Source organism: Microdochium trichocladiopsis (genome assembly GCF_020744255.1).
Source record: "Microdochium trichocladiopsis strain MPI-CAGE-CH-0230 chromosome Unknown B0I36scaffold_1, whole genome shotgun sequence".
NCBI classification, from domain to species: Eukaryota; Fungi; Ascomycota; class Sordariomycetes; order Xylariales; family Microdochiaceae; genus Microdochium; species Microdochium trichocladiopsis.
Window position 1 is genome coordinate 4,596,304 of NW_025763544.1, and position 25,594 is coordinate 4,621,897.

At 56.7% G+C, this 25,594-nt stretch overlaps 7 protein-coding genes across 7 annotated transcripts; 5 read left to right on the forward strand and 2 right to left on the reverse strand.

Annotated features, from left to right (window-relative positions):
• Window positions 1-903: 903 nt before the first annotated feature.
• On the forward strand, window positions 904-1,545 carry B0I36DRAFT_18936 (uncharacterized protein). Its single transcript, XM_046148765.1, has one exon. The coding sequence runs from the start codon at window positions 952-954 to the stop codon at window positions 1,429-1,431; it is 480 nt and encodes a 159-aa protein (XP_046019124.1). The 5' UTR covers window positions 904-951; the 3' UTR covers window positions 1,432-1,545.
• On the forward strand, window positions 1,251-2,339 carry B0I36DRAFT_427356 (uncharacterized protein; the record flags this gene model as incomplete). Its single annotated transcript, XM_046162425.1, has 4 exons — window positions 1,251-1,694; window positions 1,771-1,908; window positions 1,982-2,038; window positions 2,115-2,339. Exons 1-4 carry the CDS (start codon window positions 1,629-1,631, stop codon window positions 2,337-2,339), a joined length of 486 nt encoding a protein of 161 aa, XP_046019125.1. The 5' UTR covers window positions 1,251-1,628.
• Window positions 2,340-5,277: 2,938 nt separating this feature from the next.
• On the forward strand, window positions 5,278-5,944 carry B0I36DRAFT_18960 (uncharacterized protein). Its single transcript, XM_046148766.1, has 2 exons — window positions 5,278-5,734; window positions 5,822-5,944. The coding sequence occupies exons 1-2, from the start codon at window positions 5,462-5,464 to the stop codon at window positions 5,891-5,893; spliced, it is 345 nt and encodes a 114-aa protein (XP_046019126.1). The 5' UTR covers window positions 5,278-5,461; the 3' UTR covers window positions 5,894-5,944.
• Window positions 5,945-8,865: 2,921 nt separating this feature from the next.
• Window positions 8,866-9,904, reverse strand: B0I36DRAFT_312068 (uncharacterized protein). The gene has a single exon (XM_046152456.1). The coding sequence runs from the start codon at window positions 9,801-9,803 to the stop codon at window positions 9,393-9,395; it is 411 nt and encodes a 136-aa protein (XP_046019127.1). The 5' UTR covers window positions 9,804-9,904; the 3' UTR covers window positions 8,866-9,392.
• Window positions 9,905-12,645: 2,741 nt separating this feature from the next.
• Window positions 12,646-14,921, forward strand: B0I36DRAFT_379896 (uncharacterized protein). The gene is made up of 3 exons (XM_046160795.1): window positions 12,646-13,173; window positions 13,236-14,037; window positions 14,186-14,921. The coding sequence occupies exons 1-3, from the start codon at window positions 12,964-12,966 to the stop codon at window positions 14,434-14,436; spliced, it is 1,263 nt and encodes a 420-aa protein (XP_046019128.1). The 5' UTR covers window positions 12,646-12,963; the 3' UTR covers window positions 14,437-14,921.
• A 3,324-nt stretch (window positions 14,922-18,245) lies between these two features.
• Window positions 18,246-21,893, forward strand: B0I36DRAFT_19008 (uncharacterized protein). The gene is made up of 9 exons (XM_046148767.1): window positions 18,246-18,486; window positions 18,544-18,700; window positions 18,803-19,139; window positions 19,195-19,257; window positions 19,370-19,523; window positions 19,586-19,727; window positions 19,789-19,949; window positions 20,009-20,497; window positions 20,569-21,893. Exons 1-9 carry the CDS (start codon window positions 18,436-18,438, stop codon window positions 21,751-21,753), a joined length of 2,739 nt encoding a protein of 912 aa, XP_046019129.1. The 5' UTR covers window positions 18,246-18,435; the 3' UTR covers window positions 21,754-21,893.
• Window positions 21,894-22,032: 139 nt separating this feature from the next.
• B0I36DRAFT_234206 (fungal-specific transcription factor domain-containing protein) lies at window positions 22,033-25,036 on the reverse strand (the record flags this gene model as incomplete). The annotated part of the gene is made up of 2 exons (XM_046149285.1): window positions 22,033-24,229; window positions 24,288-25,036. The coding sequence occupies 2 exons, from the start codon at window positions 25,034-25,036 to the stop codon at window positions 22,033-22,035; spliced, it is 2,946 nt and encodes a 981-aa protein (XP_046019130.1).
• Window positions 25,037-25,594: the final 558 nt, after the last annotated feature.

The following is a 25,594-nucleotide window of genomic DNA, read 5'->3' on the forward strand; positions in this document are numbered from 1 at the left end:
TGTCGACATGGGTCTGTCTTGCTTGTACTGCGTATGCCGTTCGAAAAGCCACACCCCTCCCCCCTTCCCCGTCGGCTGGACCCCTACGGAGTGCGCCTCGATCCAGGCAAGGTGATCTGATCTGAAATTCCTGGCCTGTAACAATGCCCTCGGCGTAGTCTGCAGCAGCCCTGTCCTGTCAGTGGGCACCAGCCGGTCGATCCGTCAGGTATCCTGGTCCAGCAACATGCTTATCCACGCGTGCGCGGGCGATATTCAAGCAGGGCCTAGCACAGAGTGCTCCCCACCCCCCCAAGAAGAATGGTGCGCGAAACAAGAATTAAACTACTCCGTGTTGCAGTCTGCCGGAGATGCCTGTCTCCCACGCATAGCATGGCGTCCGGAGTCGTGCCCAAACAAAGACATTGCATTGTACAGTCATGATTGCCTAATTTGTTGTACGACGGCAGGGTTTCTGGTCGTACTAACAACCGCAAGGACGGTCTCTATTCTGTCAAGGCAAGATGACCTCTGCCGGTCTGGCGCCTCGAGTTGGAAACTTATGACGGTGTTAAGATCACGCTCCTGCGATGCAACCCTCCATCGCCTCACTTGTTTCCTTCACCCACGAATGTCACGCCGGCCTGCCAATCAGTGCGACTGCCTGTTTCAGAGTGTTTATAGCTGGTGGCGATAAGTGTACCGGTTCTGGCAGCGCTCATCCGCTGGGTACCTGACCGAGTTTCCCCGGAACCTTGTTTCTCTCCAGGTTGGTGCAGCCGAACAGTTGCCCGTCGTGATTCTGGGATCCGTCATTGTGGTGGAAAGTTCCTCGCCCACCTGCTGCAGTTCCCCCAAATGAGCCGATCGTGGTGATCTTGCAATTTGGCTTGTGATTCTCAACAACTCGCATGCAGCAACCACGGCTGTGCAGCTCTCCTCATTTTGCGCGGGCCCCACAACCTGCCATATATGTCGCCTGAATTAATACTCGGCCGACCGCCATGGATTTCTTTCTCTCCCACCAGGTTAACCCAAGCTCACTCACGGCTTAAAGGACTTGGATCAGCTATAAACAATCACAAGCCAGAACCCGCACGCTATTACCTCATCCCCCGAGCCTCTCTCGGACAGCACGTCGGCAGCAGTGACCCCCAAGCCAACACTGTCAGCGGTTCCTGGCCCATCAATAACAGCCATAACATAAGACAACTATTGCACAGCCCTGCCCTCCTCCCAGCTCATGCCCGCAACAAAATTCCCCGGATCATCCCAGTTCCTCGTCTCAGCAGCACACCCCCTTCCCAAGGATACAAGCCCGGCCCCTTTTTGTACACCAGGTGCTCTCACCTGGCTCGCTGCGACAACTGGCGACGACAGCGTTCCGTCTTTGGTGGGAACCTTGCTCCTGGGCGTCTGCTTTGGGACAGCGTCTCGTACGCTCTGGCCTAATGAAGCATTAATCACAAGGGACTCTCGTCCCAAAGTGAGCATCAGGGCAGAGCCAAGACAGGAGTACGCCCCCTCTCCCCAGCCCGGCTTGTGACTCTGTTCTGAATCCGTGGGCGTGCATGACACATGTCATGACTTGACATCGGCGGCAAACCCCTATTCCGTCGACTGCCCGCCCGCCTTCTGTGATCGAAGTCATGCACCGCAGAGTCAAGGTGCTAGCACTCTCAATGAGCCGGCCATGGAGCGTAGAGGGCATCCAGGTACATGCAGGGACTCATCGAGTTCCTGACGAGTCGATTCCACCTGACAGCACGATGCACATGCACGTGCACGTAGGCAAGCACCCGCTCACGACGCAGCATGACAAAAAGTGCCAGGCCATACCATACCATTGTAAGGACAGGAAAGATGCTTGTGACAATCTGGCAATCATCTACCGGCCTGGCCCTGCCCTGTGGACCTTCTGGCGGCTGCGTAAGGCATGCCGCTCCCTGTGACAACACACAGGACACCACCACCACCACCAGGACATGCATGGGACCTGCAGCTGGCCCTCGATGTCTCCTCCACCACGGGTACTACCTCCCCCATGATCGGTGGCCAGGTACCTTTATATTTCCCTTCCGACCGGGCCACTGTCTAGGCACCCCTGGCCCCTCCCTTGCAATTTTGCGCCTCAGGAAGAGCAACAAGTTCAGCAGCAAGGACTGGCAAGTGGCGGTGATGGTGGTGAGCCACATGCCAAACGGCCGCTTGGGCTTCGCATGACAGGCCCAATCAAGGCCCCCCAGGGTCGCTCTTGTTACTTACTGGTGGCATTATCGCCACTGGGGCAGCTGAGGCTCGTGCAAGCCTTGAATGTGCGCACCCTAATATCTCGACGCTCGTTTTTGAGGTACTTTTAATGCTCATGACTGGTGGCTATTGTGGCGCGCGAAAGCCCCAGTATATCGACTTGATCCCAACTTGGTATACACAGGGCTGGCAAGGCGAAGGACGCCACAGAAACACCGAGCACCAATGAACCGGTGTGAAGACTGGTCTCCGAGCATCGGCCTCTTGCGCAAAAACATAGTGGCTGCTGGAGGGCGTCGCCTTGTGATCCTGAGGGAGAGCGGGCATGCAAGCCACATACTAACACAATTATTTGTGCGGGATGCGACTCCCGTGGCCGTGATAGGCAGGCCGTGCCAATTCTGCTGTCCTTGACTTTGTGAAAGCGCGGCTGAGAAGGACGGCAAGTGCCGCACATGGGAGGCGACTTGCCTAGGAACCTGCTCCCACGCTGGCAGCCAGGAGGGTGTTGCGTCGAGTTGCTCGTGCCAAGTATCTCGAGGTCTGGCGGACGTTGTGAATTTACTACAGGGGCCCGCAAGGGAAATGATGACTAAGGCGAAACCGGTGAAGAGGGCGCAGCGGAAGTGCGTTATTTCTGCACGCATGGGCCAAGAACGACCCATTCGCTTAATACCATGCAATGCATGTGTTCTTGACGGCCTTTTGGTCTTGTTGGCAGTGTAAGAAGCGTTGGGGAATCCAGGCTGCCGTGGTTGGCACGTTGCAACACCTGAGTGAGCGGTCACGGAGTAGCAACAACAATAACAAGACAAGACTGGAGCCATGCGATTGGCGAGCGCGGGCCCTGGGCCAGTTGGGTTTGACACATTTCGGGTTGCTGGGCACACCTTCTGGAACCAAGTGCGGCCAAGGAAGGAACAACACACTCCATCCCCTATGTGCGACCCCACTTTCAATCCTCAGACTCTCCATCCGTATGACAAAGCACCACAAACCCACAAACAGAGGTCCACGCGTACACGCAAGCTGCCCAGGTGTCCAGTGGAAGCATCCGTCGCCGACTCCATCCTTTCCTAATCGACGGATCACGATGACGGGTGCCAGCATGCTAGTCGGAACCAAGCGTGTCTGGGGCGCGGGACATGCACTCCCCTTTGATCCGCAAAGGAGATCCCGCGATCCTGGCAGGCGGGAATCGTGTCTTGGGAAGCGCCTCCTTGCCCGCCGGCCCATTCCGTTGCCTCGGATCCTCCATCTGCCGGCCGCCCAGCAAGAGAGAGAGAGAGACTTCTGAACCTGACACATCCGGCAGAGCTCAGTGACAGGCGAGACAATTCATGACACGGGCAAGACAAAGTCGATACAGCGCACAGCCTTCGTGTCCGGATATCTGGGCTGGGTCTCAGACACGGAACAAGGAGCACAAAAGACATGAAGGCGGACATTTCCGCGCCTTGCGTCCTGTCAAACCTGTCAGGTGCGTGCCACGCGCCCCCTCGGCGCCCGCTCCCAAAGCCGAGACACAAGATCGAGTACGTGGCTTGGATCTCCTGCCAAATTTTGTTGTCTCTTGGACAGCAGATGCCAGTGCGAGAGCTCTTGAAGCGGTGTCCCTTGCCATGTCTCACTGTCCGCGACTACTGATCAGGCTCCTGGGGGGGGGGGGTCGTCTCCTCCCTCGACGCCCTCTGTCCAGGTGCTTGAATCCAGTGACCTTTCTCAGCCTAGCACAACCCACAGTTCGAAAGCCCGGAACTGTCTGAGATCCCGCAGTGGCATAATGCAAAGTCTCAGATCTAACTTCTCCATCCTTCTCCATCTGACACGTCTGCATATGTCTGCATGTCTTCAGCACACCCACGACCCACTTGCTTCATCTGTCCATTCCATCGGCACCACCAGGCTCTCTAGTCTCACCCGGCCGGTCATGTCTCTGTAGGTTCTCCCCAAGCGGATGGCATACGTGTCTGCTTACACTGAGCTTGGTTACCGCCGTTTTCTTCCTTTGACACAGAGAGATGGAGTGGGCCGTGCTCACGTGGTCGCTCAGTTATGCACCTGGGCAAGCCACTCAAACCACCGTCCTCCAAAGGACTAAGATACGTCCCCACTCTGCCTCCAGCATCTCGCTTCCCAACATCAGTGATAGGTCATCGCGCGCCTCGGACGCGAGGTGATCCAGGTGCGATTTCCGAGAAGAAGAATAAGAATAAGAAAAAAAGTTCCCGGAAAACAGATACATCAACCAACCATTTAGATCCGAAATCCCTGAAGAGATGCGGGAAGCGTTGCACTCGACAGAGTGGTTACAAAAAAGCAAGCAAAACTGACAACCAGTCGCACCCTTAAAACGTCGATATGTCGGACTTGTCCATCCCAAACTCATCAAGGGACCCGACTCCGACTCCCCGGAGAAAATTCAAGACCCTGCCAGCATGCAAGAGATAGGCTCTGTTATCTCCGTCTTCGCTCAAGAATTATCGCCTCGACTTGTCTCTATGGGTAGGAATGGTGTCACGGCGGCGGCACAGTTGCACTGGCGTGGCTTGGGCGGGCGCCGGGGTTGTCTCCGGCCAGCCACTCAGGACTGCCGCCGTGCACGTCGAAGCTGCGTGGTGCAAAAGTCAAGGTCATGCCAGAGAGGCGAGCTTCTTTGTGTGGGGGAAGGGAAGGATGACCAGGGTGATTGCTCTCCCGGGCCCAAGGATTCCGTTCCATCAAATCTCGCAAAGCGGTTGCAACTCAGGACTGCCAGAGTTAATTAACCTTGATGACCTCTAAACAGCCCTTTTTCTACACCCTGGCCTTCTCCCACCAGCACCATCGTATCCGCATAGGCAATTGCCACATGTAAAGTGTGGCTGCCACGGCCCTTGACAGGACCCCTGATCCTAAAGGTTCCTTGGGAGAGAGAGCACGGAGTTGCATGCCATTCTCGGACTCCATAATAAAACTGCCTCGCCAATCACCGCGCACGATTAAAACCCCTTTGCCGATCCGAAGAGAGCAACCGCCCCACCCCTGCCTGCCCACCATACATACATACACGCATCGAAAAGAGCTGAAAGAGAGCCAGGCACACACAACAGGGCAGTTTGGGGGGTGGGAGGAGCCTTCCCTGCAAAGTCAGGTAGCTGCACACCACGATTTTTGGTTTAAGATTTTCTTTTTTTCTTTCTTTTCTTAGGGATAGCCCACCGGTGCGCCTCTGAGCCGGGAGCCTAGGGGAATGACGTATCAACATGCACACCTCGTTCGTCGTCGTATTCGCCAATCATTTTTTGTCGTCGTTGTTGTTGTTGTTGTGTCGTGTCCCTTTTCTTATGCCTCTCCTCCAGTTTGTCCTATTTTTTTTTTTTTTTTTTTTTCCCCCGGCGGAGCCACGGAACTGTCCGTTACTTGTCAAGGCGAGGTTCGGGTTGTGTGGCTGAGCCTCTCTACGCGTAGCCCCATCCATGCCCTGCCGCCGCCGCTGCTGCTGCACTTGCCTAACCCGGTAAAGGTCGGTCTTCTCTCTACGCGCGTGCGTGCGTGCCGGACGAATAAGTGAAATTTCAATTCTAATCACTCTCGGAGTGGTTTCATGTAGAGCGAAACACATAATACACTCGCAAAGTTTGGGCGACCGAACCAATGTGCAGAATTGACACAAAAAATTTAAGCGTAGTAATAACCGTCGGGTTCGTGGACGTTGTGTGGTAGGGAAACGCTAAGGTGGTGACGCCCTTTCCTCAAGTACATCATCATTTGGAATCTATCTCATCATGTGATCAAGGGGCGGGCGGGCGTGGTAAAGAACCAAGAAGAAAAGAGCGCAGGGGCGATGGGAGCATTTTCAAGACAGCCCACCATACAGACATTGCATCCGAAGTATGCGAGCGAGATCTTGGCAAGTCCCGAGGTGATCGACCCGAAAAAACGTTTCAGTGGCTGTCCCAACTCACTTTTCCCGAGGTTGCATTTTTGACAAGCCCTCGACCAGGGGGGAGAAAGGCTGCTGCTGGGCAGGAGGACGGACGGTGGGTGGTGGGGGGAGGGCGATCCCGCAGGTCAAGCAGAATCAGCAGACAAGGAGCGAGCTAGGCCAGGGCCCTGCCCAATCAGGCGACGGGAGAGCGAGGTTCATCCCTGCTGCCGCGCCGTACTTTTGGCCTTAGTAAGTAAACTGGGGACGGAGGGCCGACTCGGTCGACGGGCCTCGCTGGCACCTGAAAGAGCCAGATGGGGACCGCAAGCGAGAGGAGACCCAAAAGTTCCAACGGCACCCGAGCTGACACTCCGCAATGACGGGAACGACGACGACGACAACTGTGGACCGGTGCCTTGCGACGACGACGAGCCGGCGAATCTGACCTCTTGAGAGCGACGATCATGGCAGCTTCGAGGAAATAACTAGCCGACCTCTGGCAAGACGACCTGTTAGCCGAATCTGGGTTGGCGTCGCCCTAAGGTCCGTCTGCCTGCGACTGGAGAAATTGGCATTCGTCAATTACTTCCCTTTCACATTGGTCCCCCCTTCAGAAAACGAGCGTCAGGCTGGGTGACTGGGCCGCCCGTTGCTGAGATTGGCGACGCACGTGCTGATGGCGTCCGACTATTTGCTTGCAGGCAAGGCGATCAATTGTTCAGGCCGCCGCACAGACCAGGCACAGGCGGGAAGAGATTCATTCCTTTACGTATCCAGGTCTGCACGACGAGAAGATGGGCCCCTGACTGACACCCGGCCTTGCTGGCATTGACACGGTGGGGCCAGCAGCTGTCATGGAGGATCGAGGCAGGCTCTTGTGACCACGGCGCTAGGTCCGGCTGCCTTGTCTTGTGCATATGCGACTCGCACGCGGCAACTGTTTGTGGCTTCCCGTATTGATGGCACAGCTAATGGCGGAGGATCATGATTCATTCAGCACCTGGGCAGAGGTGAATGCGACCGTAAGCTTCCGGGTTTACCATGGCATTCGGATGCAGTGTCTGTGTTCTGGGTCACAGATTGCCTGTCTGTCGTCGTGGCGCCATGACCGATGAGGCTAGGGGAATGACAGGGCCTGGACTCTGCTTACGCACGCAGGCGTTCCTGACAGATCGCGCAGAAATAGACTTTTGACGGCTCTGTGGAGAGTCTGGCACGCCAATGGCAGCAACGGCGTCTTTGTTGGATGAGCTGGCCAGGCATGGTGTGGAACCATCCCACGCCCGCACCACGCCAACTGGGCCGCTGTCTGCAATTGTGGCAGCACCGGGCTCCCCGGGCTGCTGCTGCTGCTGCGCGAAATCCACCACGTCGGTCAATGTCTTTGGCCCTGGCCGGCCTGTCACCGTCGCCGTCCTACTACTGGTCAGGACTGGGATGCCGGGCCCACCACCCGCTGCCAATTGGTGGTCTTGAGATCTGATCGGGCGCCTCCTCTGCGCGTCCCGGCTCCCCGAGCACAGACTGCAGCCTTTTCTGCATTCTGTCAAGTCTAAGCGTGACACTTGACGCGCTGCCACCTCTCTGTCACCACCAAGCAGGCTCGAGAGAATTGCGGATGGATGGATGGTTCGGTCATTTGCGGCCGTGGTGATGATCACTGCCCTCGCAGACCACACCCCGCGTCATGTTTTGGCAGCGACCGTCTGATGCGCCGAGCCGCGTGGCCTTATTTCTTCTCTGCCGGGCCTTGCTGTCTCGTGTCATCTGGCCGATCGCGCCCGCTCGTGCGGCAGGCTGCATGCCAGATCTGTGGTTCTCGGGTCGACAGCGCTCGAGACTTCTTTCTTTTCCTGGACTAGGGCCTGGCTGGCAGGCTGGCTGGCCCGTGAGTCGAGGTTAAGGGTGGGTGTGGGTGTGTGTGTGCGGGCCAACGCCCAGCTGCCGCAGGCAGGCTGCTGGTTCCTTTGACGTGGCTGGCCTCGCCTGATTCCTTTGGTGGACGGCAAATCATGACACGACAGAGACGTAACTCATTCGCGCTCGTACATGTTGATGTGCTGAGCTGTGGAGCGGAGAGCAGCAGCCCGCCCGCCCGTGTAGCCCAGCCGGTGCGGTGCCAGCCAGCCAGGCGGGGACGGCTGCTGCGGCTGTCCCACAGGCTAGCCAGAGGACGGGTTGCAAAAGGGGACAGGCAGCCAGCTGATGTCAGAAGTGCCGCAAGGGCTGGCCGTGCATGAGGGAAAGAGCAAGGCAGGCACTGCGAATAACCTGGTCGTGGGTTGACTCGCGGGGCGTTTTGTGTGACGGGCCCGCAACCGCCTACCCACACATGTGTTACTCGGGAGCCCCCTGGCCCTGTTGTCTGTCAATGCCAGTCCTGTCCTCGATGTGAGAGATGATGCAGGCTCTGATGGAAACTGCGTACGTAGTGTGCGTCTCGACGGCACAGGCCTTCGCCGCCAGACTTCTGCGTGCATCCGTCGACGTGGATCTGGTCTGGATGCAGCTTCACATCACACCTGACCTGTCCCTCCCGTCAACCGACTGGCCGTCCCGCCGTCGTCAGTCAATGTTAGGCTGGGTGGCCGGCCAGCCAATCCCGGGACTCGCGCCGGGTAGCGCACGTAAGCAGGATGCACGCAGGCAGGCATGCAGAACAAGACCCGGCAGGGGCCGATCTGGGTGCTCACACACACATTCACACACTCTCTTTTTCTTTCTCTCTCTTTCGAGTCTTCGTCGTTGACCGGTGCCCCGCCCACCCACAGTCGAATGACATGTGCATGCAGCTGGGCGCTGCTGCAAGCCCTCACGCACTGGCGCACTGACTGATCGATGACAAGTGCGCCCACAACGCAGCCAGTCCTCGGTAGCCCCGCCCCCCCAGGCTTGTCACCGTGGCTCTGGGGGTCCGTCCCCTCTTCCGCTACGTAGCGCAGCTGTCGTGGGGTGCGGCGACGTCCGCAACGGGCCAGAATCCTGCGAGAGCTGGTGACTGCTCGTTCGTCTTGGTTGCTTGCCATGTCCAAGCGGCGCAGGCAGGCCCGGCCAGCCGCTGCAGCGTCCAAGGTTGTGACTGATGGCAGCAAGTCCGCTCCTGTTAGCCTGTCCACGCGGAGCCGAGCCAGAGGCAAGGAAAGGGCTGACATGCAACCTCCTCTGGCTTCGGGGGCAAGTCGCGTTCGCCCCACGCACAGACAATGACGCAGTTGGCTGAGGCAGGCTTTCAACTCGCGATTGCTTGCCCAGATCATGTCGACGGCGACCGCCGACGCCCAAGGGCTAACTCGCAAAAGGGGGTTCGTTCGAGGCAAGCCCCCAATGCTCTACCTGTAGTGGTGGCGGCACCATCTTTGCCAAGGAAGAAACGAAGGCGAATCTCGGTCATCTCGAAGCATCGTGGAAGGTCGGTGTGGAGAAGGGGTCCTTCTTGGTCAAGGCGTGGCTTTCCGCCAATCTCGTCCTCACAGTTGTTGTCGCAAAAGGCCGACACCCCATCGTAGGGAGCCTTCACTGCACTGCACCCCAGGCAGCTTGCCAAGAAGGGCTGTGTATGGCCTGGGTTGCCCAAAGATGTCATACCTGCTGCGTAGAGTTTCGGCAATACAACCTGTACCAACAGGGTCAAACGGTTTCCCTGGTTCCGCCCTCCAAGACTCATGACGCTGATCTGTTCTGGTCCTGAGACTAGCTGAATAGACTTCGCTGGTAGACAAAGGCACAGGACCGCACGGTTCCACGGGGCTGGGACTGAGCTGTCATGTCATGCCATTGGCTTGTAGAGATGGCCCAACTTGTCCCAAAGGATAATTCTTGGCGTATATAGCCGCCAGCGCTTGTTGCCATCTCGTCTTGACTTGCAACCCGCACCCGAGCGAGGAGCCCTTCGGCGGGCAAGGTTTCAGTGGCTGACCTGTCCGCCCAGTGGCACGCTGATGTCAATCTCAAGTCCCGCAGGGTTCACCTCGCCGGATTGGCTTTCCGCGATTCGAGAACCTTTCGAAGTCTCGCACTTTACTTTCCCCTTTCACACTAGCCTGCCCACGGCTCTCCAGTCAGACACGCTGGCCGCCTTTGCTAGAGTTGGCCCGGAGACGTCAGCGCACGGGAAACAGGAACATCCTGATCGAACGGTTGCCGGCACGGCGGTCAGGCGCGTCTAGAGCGGTAGTTGGCTCGACCGGTAGGGCCACCCAGGCTGTTGGGACTGACGACGGCACATTTTGAGTTTCTCTAGAACAACTTTGCGACGCCTTCGTGCCTTCTATCCTGCATCGGCATGAGAGAGTTCGCAATTGCGTGTGTCGCCTGGATTGGTTTGCACCACGGGCTTTGTGTAGTAGCGCCCCGCCAGTGACCCCAAGGTGCGGCCTCCTCTGTCCGCGACGCCAAAACGTCGTCGTCATCACTCGCGACCTGAGCACGATCAACTAAGCTGTATCATGTGGTTGAATAGTGAATGAACCATGGCCGCCTAGAAGTGAGTCCGTCCTGTGACGCCATGTACATTCGGATATTTCCGTAGGCTTCGCATGCTGCTAATGCACCAAAGGCCCATTCTGACTAGGCGTTGCTTGCTTGATTGCTTGCCTGCCTGCTTGCACAGCATCCACACGCTATGCCAGATCTTAGCACCAACGCACCTACACATGCACGCACCAACGGCCGTGGTGGCTACTTCGGGGTAGGAACCTCCGTTTGGCCGACCTTTGCTGGAGATGAGATGAGGACTCATTCAGGCGGACAAGCCTGCATCCAAATATCATAACTGCAGTGCTATGATACTGGCCCCACGGATGAGACCCGGCATTCAAGGACTCGAGTGCCTCCAGACGCCGAGGTTTAGTCGACGAGCTTGCACTGTGGCAGTTTCGCTTATTCGTCCTCCAAGACTTGCTGCACCGCTTCTGGTTCTGACAGCTTTTGTTGCTACGCGAACTTATGCGTGGGCAAGGGTCGGTAAGATCGATCCTGGGTCCCCGTCGACACGCATGGCCCGCCATCGGGGCATTTCATGCCTTGCCCATCTAGCATGCCACCCGAGGAGGAGCGAGGGGGCGCATCGCATCACGCATCGCGTCACTTGCAGGGTGCAAAAGAAGAGACTGGGAGGGGGGCGTGGTCCGACGATGGCTGGTAGGGGTCACTGTGCTGCTGTCAGTCCAGCTTCTCCCTGTGTCTTGTGGGCGTGCAGTGCAATGCCATGTCGTATGCCCACCGACGGTGGTTTCGCTTGAGCTTTTCCATGCTGTCGCTCCATCTTGGTGCACGTGGGGTGGAAGAGTAATACTGCGGACACCCCACCACTGGGGTCAATGCATCATCAGCTCCGTGAAGCAGCGTTGACTGACATGACATGAGCTCAGGACAGCGTACCGCACCAAGGAAACCCTGCCCTTGGATATGCCGTGAGTTAGGGTTTCTGGCGAGCCCGTGCACGGCTGTCTCAAGCCAGCAAGGCGGCAGGCTGTCGACTGTGTTCGTGTGTAGCACATGCCTCACGTCTGCTACGTTTTGCGAGATCCAACAGAGCGGCGGGTTGCCGGGTCTGGAGAAGAGTGGCAGTTGCAATGTACAGTACATGCCCCCTCGCACAAGCTTGGGGGGGGGGGGGCTCTCGCACCTTCCTGCTGTGCTGTCCGCAGCCGCTCCTGCGCCTTCTTCCGCCGCGATCTTGGAAACGAGAAAGGGGCGGCGCCTGGATCTGGACGCCACCGATACACAACGTTTGGCCTGGTACTCTCTCTCTCTCTCTCTCTCTCTCTCTCTGCTGCTTCTCCTTGACCACCAGCTCTTGTGCTAAACGTTGAGACTTACGACGATCTACCGCACAACGAACGGCTCCTCCGCCCATCTCCGCGTCCCAATGCCGCCACACCCAGATTGAGGCCCGCAGGCGTCGATGCAACAACGAACCGCTGCCACTGGACCTGGAGACGCTTGTCGGTGTGCATAACCTCACGCCCCCTGGCTCGTCGCGCCCCTCTGTCCGTTAGCCTGCATGAGGAAACGCCACCGGCACCAGGGCGCCATCGTTGTGGGGAGGTGGACCGCCCGAGGGAGGCCCTGTCCACAGCGCCGGTAAAAGTACCAGAGCCCCTGCTGCCGCCCCGACGAACTTTGTTCCCTGGCCTGGGGCCGACGGTACACCACGGGGCGCCGCTGCCCATACCGCTGGTACGAACACGGCAACCGTTCAAGGCCCACGGCCGCCCTTCGAAGTTCCTCGCACAGCAGGGGATCGATGTCATATCCCAGTCGCAGCGCTGTCCCACGAGCACCTTCGCAGCGTTTAGGCCCGGAGCCCCATCGTGCGCAGGCCATGCCCTAGTCCACGCCCACGCCCTCACCTGCTCCCACGCCCTCTCGGCCCACCCCTGCCCCCCACCACGCTTCGTTCGTGCATCGTCCCCTAGTGAGGTTCCAACCTACTTGGGACCGTTGATGTAGCCGCTGCCCAAGCTGGGCCAGGGCGGCTTCGACAACTTCATTCAAAAGCACTCGGCCGCCCGACGCTTAATTCTCTGTACTGCTCCTGCTACACCTAGACACGCCCGTCTTTTCATCACAACAAGTTCACCGTGAGACATTGACGCAGTCCTGCTCATCCACTTCGACAGTCACCTGTACTTGACGCTTCCTCCTTGAACCAGAACACACACTCGGCCACACCAACAAGGAAGCATTCGACACCTTTACCCATTATATCGACCATCTTCACGCCGCCACCAGCACTGCACATCTTGAGAAAGACTTCTTCCCTCCTGGACGACACGCCACGGCAGTAGTTCGCCGCACCCATTCTGACGTTGTGTCATGTTATGGAATATCGCCCACAATTTTTTGGAATAGACACGCACCACCACCTTCACAACCACCTCGCAACTGGCAAGATGTCCACCCTCACCATGTCGGCGCCCCACCACCACGTTGGCTTTCACAGGGAGTTTACCTGGCAGGAGCCTCGCGTTCAGCAGGCATACCGCCCACAGGAAGAGCACAACAAGATCGCACTGCCATCTATCCGACAGGTATGCACTCTCACTTAGACGCTGGCCTGAGCAATTTGACTTGAAGCTGACCATCTCCACAGGCATTCCCAGAACTGCAACTGCAGATCCAGCAAGAACCACCGTCGAGACCTTCGACTACCGCCGGCATCTCTCCTGCTACTTCGCCAGGCTACATGTACTCCACAGGCAGCACCAAGCGCAGAAGATTATCGATTGAGACTGAGGATGAGGTTTCGAGCAAAGTTCCCCGGCTCTATGAGGCTACCCAGGTTCTCCCTGCTCGCCACAACTCTCCCCCACAGGCCTGGGCCGACTCGCATCCGAGTGTATTGAAGAGTGTTGTCCCTGCTTCTCAATCAGTCATCACTTCTGAGGCGCGCTCTCCCACCGACTCTCGCCCAACCCTGCCAAGCTTGCCGCACCTCAACTTTGATCGCCGAACAAGCGAACTGCCTCGCATGGGAAGCATGTCTAGTGAGGACTACGCTGTTGACCCTGCGAGGAGAGCAAGCATTGTACACGGTATGAGCCAACGCGAACCCTTGCCTCCCCAGCAAGAGCTGCGCTCTGTCAGTGCCAGTTATGATTATCACTCGATTCACCGAGGCCAGCCGCCTGCCATGCCCTCAAACCACGTACAATATGAACGCACCCCTTTCACTTCCGGGGTGTACAGTCGTCCTTACCACCGCGATCCCTACATGCGCATGAACGAGCTTGGTATGGGTCAAGGGGTTGAGAGTAAGCAGCGCAAGCGTCGTGGCAACCTCCCTAAGGAGACAACAGACAAGCTGCGGGCCTGGTTTGTGGGTCACCTGCAACACCCATATCCTACTGAGGATGAGAAGCAAGATTTGATGAGGCAGACGGGTCTGCAAATGAGTGAGTACATTCCACCCCAGGTGCTACATGGCGCAAACTTGTTCTAGAATCCTTTTGTGGGATCTGGACTCAGGCGGAAAGTCAAATTGTCGTGACAAGCGCCAGAGTTTCCCGTGGCGCAAACCAGGACTGACCATTTCTGCACTAGACCAAATTTCCAATTGGTTCATCAATGCACGACGTCGCCAGCTGCCCACAATGATCAACAACGCTCGTGCCGAGTCCGATGCCACGAGCAGCCGGGAGAATGACGACAGAATTCTCCCCTCCACTGAGAGGGACGCCTACGGTAGTTCCAAGCGCGCCACTGGCCACCTCAGCGACGGGGAGGGCAGTTTGTATGACGAGGAGCTTTCCCATCATGCAAGAGCATCCCACATTCAACGTGGCAGTGTTTAAGACCCTACCAACACATCTCAATAATTCCGCATACCGTCTTCGTGTCCTACACAGTCTTGGACCGAGTTTCTTAATACCCCGGCACCGATTCATATTCGCTGCATTGTCCAAAGTTCGTTTTGAGACGACTGGGCATTTTTCTTTCTCCCTTGTGGCATATGTCCATGCCTTTTTCTTTTTTTCTTTCTTTTGGGCTGTCGTCATGTCGACGTCGCAAATGCAGGGACTTTTACCCTGCACTATACTGGTCTGGTTTACACTTACATCAAGCAATGGCGTTCTGGTGGTTTGGGGAAAAAAGCGTATGTACAATGGAGCGTATACACATAGAGTTGGACCATTTCTGGGCATACTTTGCTGGTTCGAGCAGCCGACACGGGCAGGCTAGCCCCCAGTTTAAACATTTTGGTCAAGACATACCATAAAGATAGCATGGTGCTCCGCGGCGCCTCCACTCAATGAAAGGTAGACATTACTTTCGAGCCACTCCTTGTGTTGTGTTCACGTGGTTTGCCTTGTTGAATCGCAGTTCGCCCATCGTGACGGTTCTCAGCCATGTGGCGTGCCCCCATCCCGCAAGTAGAGCTTGCACACTGGCAGATTGTCCCGCTTCCCACCCAGTTGGAACGAGAGTGCCACTACAACCCCCCACGAACAAACACATCTCTAAATCTCCGATGTATGAAACAAACACGGACACATGCACGGCCATGCAGAAATGGTCACAGTAATTGAGTAGCAAGCAGTCCTTCATCCGACTGTTGTTACCTGTGCGGCGGCTTCTTTTCGAGTTGTGAACAGGGATGTCCTTGTTGTCGTCGTCGCCGTCGCCGTGGGTGTCATGTGCACGAATTCTGGCAGACTGATGCGGTAAGGGAAAGAGGGGTTTGAGAGAGCCGGGTAGGTACGAATCCGAGTCTTTCCGTACCAGACAAAGGGCAACGACCAAATCTAGTCAAGCGCTCTCTCTCTCGTAAGGGCAACTTTCTTGGGTCCTTGAAACGACGTGCACATGCTTGAAGTCGGCACCGAGTAGAATATCTTTGGGGACCGCTGATTGGTGAGTGAGTGCAAGATTGAGCATGGGCTGTAGATCGAGCGGCATATTTGACACTTTTGCAAGCCAAAACGATGCGGCTTCTTCTCCCTGGGACTCGGCATTGACCAGACAAGACCAGAAGGGATGAGGAAGCCTTGCCTATTTTGGTAACAATTCAAACTCTCCAGCGTGTTGGCTCAGCTGGCTGACCTGTCCGCCAACCAGCCAACCATGCGACCCAGAGATTGGCGTTGCCAAAGGAGTTTTGTGCTGCGATGGGGCGTCGTCTAGGTTTGGGGGCTTTGTGCGGAACAAATCCGGGCTGACACATCGGGCCAGTCAGGTGCTGTCTCCTGCTGTGCTTCCGATCCAGGGTCGTCACCTATGATCTTGGCTTGGTTAGGGCCCAGTACTTGTCAGCGCAAGCGGCGAGACCAGCAGCTGCGCGGTCGGCCGCTGGGGGCGCCAAAAGTTCTTTAGCGCGGTGCCGATTACTAAAAGTTCCTGGCTGGCTTGGCCTCGCTCCGGTGGATGGCAGACATGACACCCGCACAGAGCAGCACTAATGCCACAGCGAACACCCAACGTCGCGTCACCCTTGCCTTAGAGTCAAACTCTAATTCTGGGAAGCGGCCGGGCCTCCTCTCAGGGCGGGCTTGCTGGGCTCGATTGGTGACTTGACCCCACGTCGCTGGCTGTGGGGCACCCTTCGTCCCAACCTAACGTGCGTACTTAGGAGCACAAGCTACTTGAAGTGTCAGTTGTTTGTTGCGCGCTCTGTTGAGCAGCTGGCCATAGAAACCACTTCGCCGCCCGCCGTTGCCGTCGGCACTCGGGAGAGGAGATCATCACCACTTCTGGGCTTCTGTTCAAACCCTGTTAAGCCTGGTATGTCTTTCTCCGCTGTCTTTCGTGTTCCCGGCCCCTTAGGTCAGGCAAAGCGAAGATCCTCCTCGCGTCGCGAACGACGTGGTCGCAAGTGGCGATCGCCTGCGAAATGGCGACACTCTTCTATGAGCAGGCTGAAGGCCATTTTGACCAGCAAGTGGGTAACAGCTTGTGCAGCTGTACGCCGCACCAGCTGTATGCGGGCAACCCCATAGCGAGCCTGCCGAAACTCTGTTAGGCGCTTGGATGGCGACGCGAAAGCTGATGTCGCCCCAGATTGTGTGTCAAGTTCTGAGCCTCTGTCTGGAGTTGACCCGACTGCCCGCAGGCTGCTGCCCGCGCTGACGCCTGCGGTGTATTGTAGGCTGCAAAGCCCAATCTGCTGGCAATCTTTCTTCCTGGGAGTGTGTATTGCGCTGGTGTCTGTGAAAGCTGAACGAACATCACACGATTGGTGGTGCGTCGATAGTAAGGGCAAGCCCGACCTGCCGTGAGATCTGCACAGCCGTGCGTACCAAATCCTTCTTTTTCCGAAACCACAACACGCTTTGCCAAATATCGCGAGGCTCTGCCAGGGCAGGACGCCACCACAGACTGACCGAAGGTCAGGAAATCAACTAGCATGTAGTGGAGGACATGCTTGGCGTCCATGACCATGCTCTTACAGGCAGATCCGGCAGAGGAGCTGAACGCTGCCACGCGGCAGGCAGGATTAGCGGTCTTGGACAGGCTTCGGCCCGCCTTGACGAGCCACAGGCAATGCTCAATATGCAGCGCTAGTAGGCACGCACTTGCAGTGGCCGAAATTTGCCCGTCACTATTATACTTTCCTCGCCTGCAGATCAGTAGCTTTGACAGGACGTCTCAGCGAACGATGGAGATTTGAGTGTGGACAATTCCCCGTCAGCCGCGAGTTTGGGTCAGTCAGGGCATGGCAGTCGGGTGAAAGTGGGTTGCGAGGAGATGAGGCAGCGAAAGCACGTCGAGAGGACGGTCCACAATTGACTTGCACGATCATTGCCAGCAAGCGTCGATCAAAGAGACCATGTCTTACTCCCGCAGCAGTGGACGATGACCTGCCTGGGGCAGCCTATGACTTGTCTAGTAACCGTTTTGTGTGTACGGTCGGTTGTGTCCCGAGGGAACGGGCGATTGGGGGGGGGGTAATTGTCATCCGCGCCGTCGCGACAAATCGGCAAGGGTTGCCCCGAGTGGTGTCCATGGCAGACGCCGGGTCCAAGCACAGTTGGCAGGCGCAGAAATAGGCATGGTAAGTGACGTGGGCGGCGAAAGCTGGCTGGCGGGCGGTCCAGGAACCACTGGGGCACACGGTCGGAAATGGCCGAGGGAGGATTAAGGTTGTGATCCGGTCGGCGAGGTCGACCTTAGCCTAACACGGCAAGCAACTGCGATACTAGACAGGCGAGGGATGGTGGAAGCGATGCGATGCGATGCAGGCGACTGCGCGGCGCCGGCCTGGTCTAGCCCGGCTCGCGCCATGACAGTGTCGCTGATCGTCCAAGGGGTGTGTGCGTGGCAGGCAGGCAGGCGGGCAGCATGTCATGACTGCAGCCGCCATCATGCCCATTCTGGAGTAGGACGCTGTTGTGTTCGCAAAGTTCGGCCGTTTTGGCCAGCGACGCCGCGCGTGTCATGTCATGTTGACATTGCTCAATGGGGCAGCTGCAATGGAAGCGCCTCGGCGGAGGCTGCAGGGCGCCATTGGCGTCGTGGGAAGCTGCGATTGAGGGCTGCTGGCAATGTATTGCTTGCACCAAGTTGACCGTGCTTAAGTAATCATGAGCCAGCCCAGCCTCGGAGCCAGCCTCGGCCTGCTGGTTCCTGCAGCACCCGTTACGCACGCCATGACAGTCGAACGTACAATGGCCTGACGATACGCGTCACGCCCAAAGACTGCTACGATACCTGCCGCTTCCAGAGGCTGTAGCCTGCGCGACTCAGGCACTCAGAGCACCGCAACAGGACCCCGCCCCGGCCCCGGCCCCGGCTTCGGCTCCCTTGCCCGTCTTCCTCCGCCCATGTAGAGCAACATCCCGGGTCCTGGCTGCGCCATGTCGTCCAATGACACCGGCCCGGACGGGCTCGCCTCCGGCGACTCCCTGGTACGACACGAGGACAATGGCATACATGCTCGCGGCCGCGTGCTAACTTTGATACAGGCATGTGTCGCTTGCCGATCCCGCAAGCTCAAGTGCGACCGCACCAAGCCCTCATGCACACGATGCCTGAAGCTCAAGGCCGATTGCATGTACCCAGAGTCACGGCGGAAGCCAACCTTCAAACGCCGCAACGTTAAGGAGCTGGAGGCCCGCTTAGGTAGGTTGTGAGACACCTTGGCAGGCAAGTCGAGAGACGTGTTGACATGCCGTCGCCGGAATCCGCCCTTTTGTTGTCGACGATATCTGACACCTCAAGCAGCCCAAGTCGAAGATCTCCTGCGCGAGGCGGGCAGTGGCAAGCCGCTCGGGGACTGCCTTGGTGAAGATGGCACAATCGTGGAGCAAGTCGATGTTGATCTTGAATCTGCTCAACTGCCAGCTACCGAAGACGTCTTCCTGCAGGGTCTCGACTATGTTCCCAGCACAGGTCTTGGCGAAGCACGAGAGGATCCTGCAGTGTCAGCTTCTCTACCTCAGGACTTTGTATCAGGACTGCCCAGCAAACCATCTTTCGGACCCGACCCAGGTCTGGGGCAATTGATGGGGCTAGGCGGGCTTTCCGAGGCTCTGCCGCCGTTTGAGGTGATGGAAGAACTGCAAGTTGCACTTGGCGCGCAGGTAGTCTCGACTCGTGTACTAACTGTGTCACAGTCATCGCCTGTTCTTCACACGACAGCAGCATTTCATCCCAATCCTCCATCCAACCCGATATCTGTAGGTTCTTGGCATGACGTTAAAACACCATCTTCCAGCACTGCTCAACAGTTCCGACGAGATAGGTATCTGGAAACCCTGCGACCGAGACTAGCTAACTCATACAATCAAGGCATGCATTCTACTCGGCCCCGCATATGAAACCGCCAATGTGTCTGCAGTACGCAATCTGGTGTCTGACTTCCAACGGTGACGCAAAATACCATAAATATCACGATGTCTTCTACCATCGTGCGAGGCAGTATCTAGAGGCTGACGAAATGAAGGTTGGTCTACAGCTACATACCCGTGCTTGAATCATACAAGGAGACTGATCCGCGGTGGGCAGGGTCATGGAGAGCATTTCATCACACTTGCACATGCGCAAGCTTGGTGTCTGGTGGCTACCGACGAAGCCAAGTCGATGCTTTTCATGCGGGCAGCAATGAGCTGTGCCCGAGCTACGCAGCTCAGCTACATGATGGGTCTACGTATGTTGCTTGTGTAGACTCGATTACATGTCGTTTCTGAGATGCTGACACGACCACCTAGATCGGCTCGATTGTGGTCCTGAAGATACAAGCCCAACACTGGCTCCGCCCAAGGACTGGGCTGAGCTCGAAGAGAGACGTCGCACGTTCTGGGGCGTCTTTTGTATAGATAGCCATAGCTCCATATCAACTGGTTGGCCTCATCTGATCGATGTCGCAGAGGTACGGCACAAGCAAGCAAGCCACACTACGGGGAGACGCAGCTGACACATTCACTACAGAGCGTAACCACTCGCCTGCCAGCTTCCGAGACTGCTTTTCAGACTGGTGAAAAGGTCGATTCACCCATGTTGGTCGAAGCTCTCCAAGGAGCATCATATTCTTCATTTGCCGGCGCCGTCATAATCTGCCACTTGTTCAACATAGTCAACCGACATGTCCATCGAGGGAAGCCGACCGATAACCCTGAAAATTTCGAGTATGGTGGATTTTGGACGAGACACCGCGACATTGACAATATCCTGTCCAGCGCATTCATGTTCCTGCCCGAATGTTTCCGACTCCCAGAGAACAATAGAGACCCAACAGCAATACATACAAACCTCAACCTTCACGCAGCTGTCATCAGTCTACATCATGGCGCAATCGACAAGATTGAAAGACATCAGCTCTCTGATGAGGCCCGAAAAGCCAGCGAAGACAGATTGTCGTGCGCAGCTCAAGAGATTGTCAACATAGCCAAGCTTACCAGCCACATCAACAACAAGATGGTTCGTATCTCCTCTTGAACTGCACAGAAGTGCGATTGTTCGTCACCGCTGAGTGCTAACGTCGACTGCAGAAAAGCCCGCTTGCCGCCTTGTCCTTGTACTCGGCTGCGTCGGTATACATATACCTGGCCAAGACCAGACGAGAGCCCGTCATGGTCGGCAACCTTGACTTTCTTCTGGCGGCAATGGAAGCCATATCTCGTGAACATGCCATCACTGGTGGCTTTCTCAGACAGGCAGTTCTGGACATACAGCGCAATGACGTTGCGAACATCATCCGGCTATCTAGAGTCGATACGCTCTCGAGAAAGTTTGGCCAAATCCAACCAAACAGTATACCCCTAGTTGCGCGCTCTCATGTGTCTCGCCACACCGAAGGCGCGCCTCCTCTGCCGGGGAGACTTCCTTTGGGCAATCCTGTGGGTCGCATCAGCACCAGGAACATGTGCGAGGACAATGAGACAGTACCCATCTCCCATGGGTTCGTGCCCGTGGTTGACAATTCTAGCAGCCAGACGAGCCGTCAGGATCGCAATGGCGGACCCGCTGGCTGTTCGGACAGTGTTAGCCTCAAGCGAAGGCGGATGTCTCCATCTACAGCGCCTGATCAATCAGACGACAGACCCAAGCCGTTCACGTCTCCGAGCCAGTCCTGGAACACAAACAGCGCGCACAACACCACAATGAATCAAATGCCCATTCCTCACCGAGTGGCTTCGCCATATGGTGGCACATATGTGGATGGGGGGAACTCACGAGGAAACAACGGTCCCAGCACACGGTCTGCCTCTACTACTTCCTCGGAGCGCATCTTGTTAGGCGTGACAGCATCCCCCCTCGATGCGCAGAACACCATGCGGCCGAACCCATTTGGTGCTGCAAGCCGTGGGAGTGGCAGTGACGCCCAGCAAACCATGGCATCGGGTTTTACTGGGAACAGCAGGGGTTGGGATATGAACTCGCCCCCAACCTCCAGCTCGGCACATACATTCACCATCCAGGGCACAAACGGTCTGGTAATGAGTGACATGAACGCTGGCTCCACGAGTCAGCACAATGCCTGGGACATGTCTCTAGCCATGGACAATGCAGAGCTAGACTGGGACGTCATAGCTGCTTCTCTCGGCGTCGACAACGGTGGCAACAGCGGTGCACACAGCACCTTTGGAGCCCCCAAGAGTAACAGCAACAACGATGACACCAGCACGAGTAACATGTCTGCGAATATTAGCAGCAGCATCGGTCACGAACCATGACCTTGTATACATCTCAGCACGACTTGTAAGACTATAGCATCACAGCACCTTAGATACCCAGCAGATATGGCTTGATCCGATGCCGGAACGTGGTCAATCATGGAAATGGTATGTAGTTTGAATATTCAGCCACGCGCGTGTGTATGTTCCTCCAGAAAATCAGACTACAATACAGTACTTTTTCGAAAACCTTCCTCAGGGGGTATAAATAAAAGTGACCATTGTGTGTGCCACAAAGCTCCTGCTCAATGTTGCAGATAATGTTTTCACGCTCTAGTCTTACATTCCCGACATATGGGTATGTTGAAGGTCCAGCGGGTCGTTGAGGTTCTCGATCGAGGCCTCGCCGCTGGGAAATATGCCGCCAAAATTATCAAAAGCGCCCGATCCGCCCATTTCGCCGCCGGCAGCAGCCAAGTCGTGGGCGAAATTGGCCGGATCGAGGTTAAACGGCATGAACCATGCAGAAGACGTCTCTGGCGCAAAGCTAGGTGGAGCCATGGATGAAGAATGGGGATGAGGTGGGATCGTGTTTGCGTTGACCCTCGGTGTCGGCATCGAATCGTGGACGGCAGCTGGGTCATTACCATTACTGCTCGTACCCGCAAGCGCATGCCAGTCGATCTCGTCCGGATCCGCCATCGCACGTGGATCCAGATCGCCATACGCATTGAAGACAAGCTGGCGATCAAGCTGTGGTAGTATTGCAGAAGGGGCGTTCGACATGGGCAGTGCAAGCAGATCCTGCGATGTGTAAATGTGACCACCGCTGTGTTGTTGCAACAGCGGCGGGACGCTTGCTTGTTCAACAGGACTGATAGGTGAAAGCCCGCTGAAGCCAACTGGCAGCTGACCCGGAGCCTGTGCTTGCATGCTTTCCCGACCAGCTTGTCTTTGAGTGGGATGCAGAGACGTATTTGTTTTTGGCACTTGCTGCCGTAGAGCTTGAGCCCCGTGCCCACTCGACTTAATAGCCAATACCTGCCCGTCGACGCCGGCCAGCACAGCTTTCGTGCTTGCTTTGCGTTTGTTTGGTCCAGTGCCTGGCCCAGGCTCCTTGTTGTCGTGAGACTGGGCGGGAGACAGCTGCGTCATGTATTCCTCCACTGTATGCAGCTCAGGCTTCTGCTCTAGCACGCCATCGTCACCAGACTCGCGTTGTTTGGCGGCCGCAGGGTCCACAAAATCTGATGCCGACACCCCGTGTGGGTAGCGTGAGAACCAGTCACCGTACTGAAAGACCGGCGACGTTGTCGTGCTGTCGGTAGGCGGTGCTCCCCGGCTAGCGGCGTCCATGCAAGTGCGGTATTGTTCGCGAAGGTTTTCTAGCATAAAGTGAAACATGCCCCAGTAGCGTTTCATCCTCGAGAGAAACCTGATGTTCGTTGCAAGATGCTGTTTGGCAGCGTGCTCCAGAGCAGCGTTCCCAGAGAAGATGCCGAAGATGTGTACTGTACCCGACAGGAAAGCGCAGTAGCCCACAAATGGGGCGGATACAAGATGTCGTTCGGCATCTTTGAGCACTTCAGACATCCTATTAGCCGCTGCGAATGCCTGCGCGCCAGCCCGGGTTACAAAGTCTTTCGGGGCATTAGTTTGTGAACTACCAGTAGGCGACGAGACAGCGAAACGATTCAGGAAGAGGATGTTCTGTTGTATGGTGATGTGCAGAAACAAGAACTGGTTCGCCATGCGTTCAGTGTTGTGGAGGTGAAGATTCTCCCGGGTGTATTGCAACTCTAGGGGGAGCTTCCGCGGGAGGTCTTCAGCTTGGCTAAGCAGTTCGGTATATCTGGACGAACTCTCCCACATGTGATGCGAGTCGTCCTTTTTGCCACCTTGATTCAGGTACGATATGATTCTGCCCCATAGTGCAATCGAGCGTATCATGTATGCTGCAACGCCCATATTCTCCTGGGGATCTGCCAGTTGACCGGCGTCGCTAGGAACCGGGTGCGGAGTGCGGCCGTGCAGATCTTCAGTCGGGCCCGGCATGTCGAGCTGAAAAAGCTTCTCTTTGATGGGGAGCTGAATTCTGACGTCCTCTTCTTTCACAAACATAGGTCTGTCGATACCGGATGATGTGAAGCGATCCATCAGAAAGCTTGCCCACATGGTGCGCCGTCGGATTTCACGGTCAACAAAACTCAGGGGCGTGTTCGACTTCGGACCTTGTGGGTCGTGCTCGAGATCGCGATGTAGTTGTAGAGCAAATGCCATTCGTATGGCATCACCGCCAAGCATCCAGCTTCTGCCGCCTTGGCAGGTGCCGAACTCATGCAAGGCAAGTATGAGATAGCAAGTCAAGATCGTAATGTTGGGCCAGTCGTATCGCCGTTTCACAATTTCGCGAGCTGAACTCGCCCAGTCCTCTCCACGGAGGAAGTGTACGGTGTTCGAGAAGAAGGTATGCTGAGAGAAGCGTGCAGAGACAGCACAGACGGACAATATCAAGACAGGAGGCAAAGTCCCCGCACTGTGTAGTCCGAGTTAGCGACGAAAGCTGCGGATTGGATGTTGTGGCTGAAACCTACCGGAGTTTCCTCATGTAGCTGGGTTTGTGCAGCAGGTGGTAGGCCTGGCCGTAGACGACCTCGAAATACACCTCGGCGAGATGCTCCTGGAGCTCTTGTGACGGAAGCGCATCTCGACCTTCCGCCAGAAGCTTGCTTTCCTCCTCCTCTTGCACTTTGAGGGCAACGGATCTGTTGACATCATTGGAACCGGATGCACTCCGAGCCCATTTGTTGAAATCCGGAGCAAAGGCCTCCTCGGCCTTCCTTTTCTTCACGCCTTGCTTGAGCGTCCCTGGCAACGATGGCTTGACCACAGCACGGATTACAGCATTGGCAGATGCTTCTTGCTCTGACTTGGGCAAGGTTTTGATGATGCGATCCTCCATCCTCCTTAGCCTTTTGTCGAGCATGGCCATGTAATCTGTCCTCGGCGCAGCCTTGCGCGTCGTAACTTTGTATACGCATGGCAGCCTGGAACGGATGCAATGCTTGCAGGCGGGCTTCTCCCCGGAGCACCGGATCTTCTTCCTTCGGCACGATGCACAGGCGAGGGGCAGACGTTTCCGTTCTTTGCCGGCCTTGGTTTTGAGCTCACTCCATGCGGGTGCGGCGTCGTCCTTGCTGGTCATTTTGCGCCGGCCACCAAGCTCCACGCCGTCATTCTCGCCACTGTTCGGCATGCTGAAGGCGTCCATCGTCTGGTCGTCAATCTGATCGTCGAATGGATGTTGCCCATCCTGACTTGCTTCATCAGATTCAGCCGCCATGGCTGCCTGCTCCTGATCTTGGCTCAGATAGGCTGCGGCCGCAGGCAGATGAGTCCCCGTTACGGATTGGGAATGCCGCTTGTTCGTCTGAGCTTGCACATTGCGATTTGTCACTTGGGCGTCCACCACATGAGGTTGATGCGAAGGGTCAATGGTGCCAAAGTCGTCGCCGAGAGCAGACATTGGGAAGCCGAAGTCGAGAGAGCTGTTTGATGGGGTGACTACCCCATGCGAGGCCATGTCGACAGGCCACGCTTCCTGGCCACGAGGTTGTGGGCGTTCTCGGCCGTCTAGGCCTGTGGCTTATTGGCACGCAAGGTTGGAGCGCCTAGACTGCGGCTCTGACGATGTAGTCCACGATGACATGGGCAAGCGGAGCCTGCGGAATGGTAGGCGGCAGCACGAAGCAGGACCACTGTGGAAGCAACGCGAGGAACGGCAGTGGCCGAGAGTCATGGTCTCATGACGTGCGGGCGCGGCTGCGAGCACTGCAAGTCGTGACCTGGCAGGCACCTGTGCTCTTTGAGAAGTGACGGCGGTAGCGTCGAGACTGGCGGC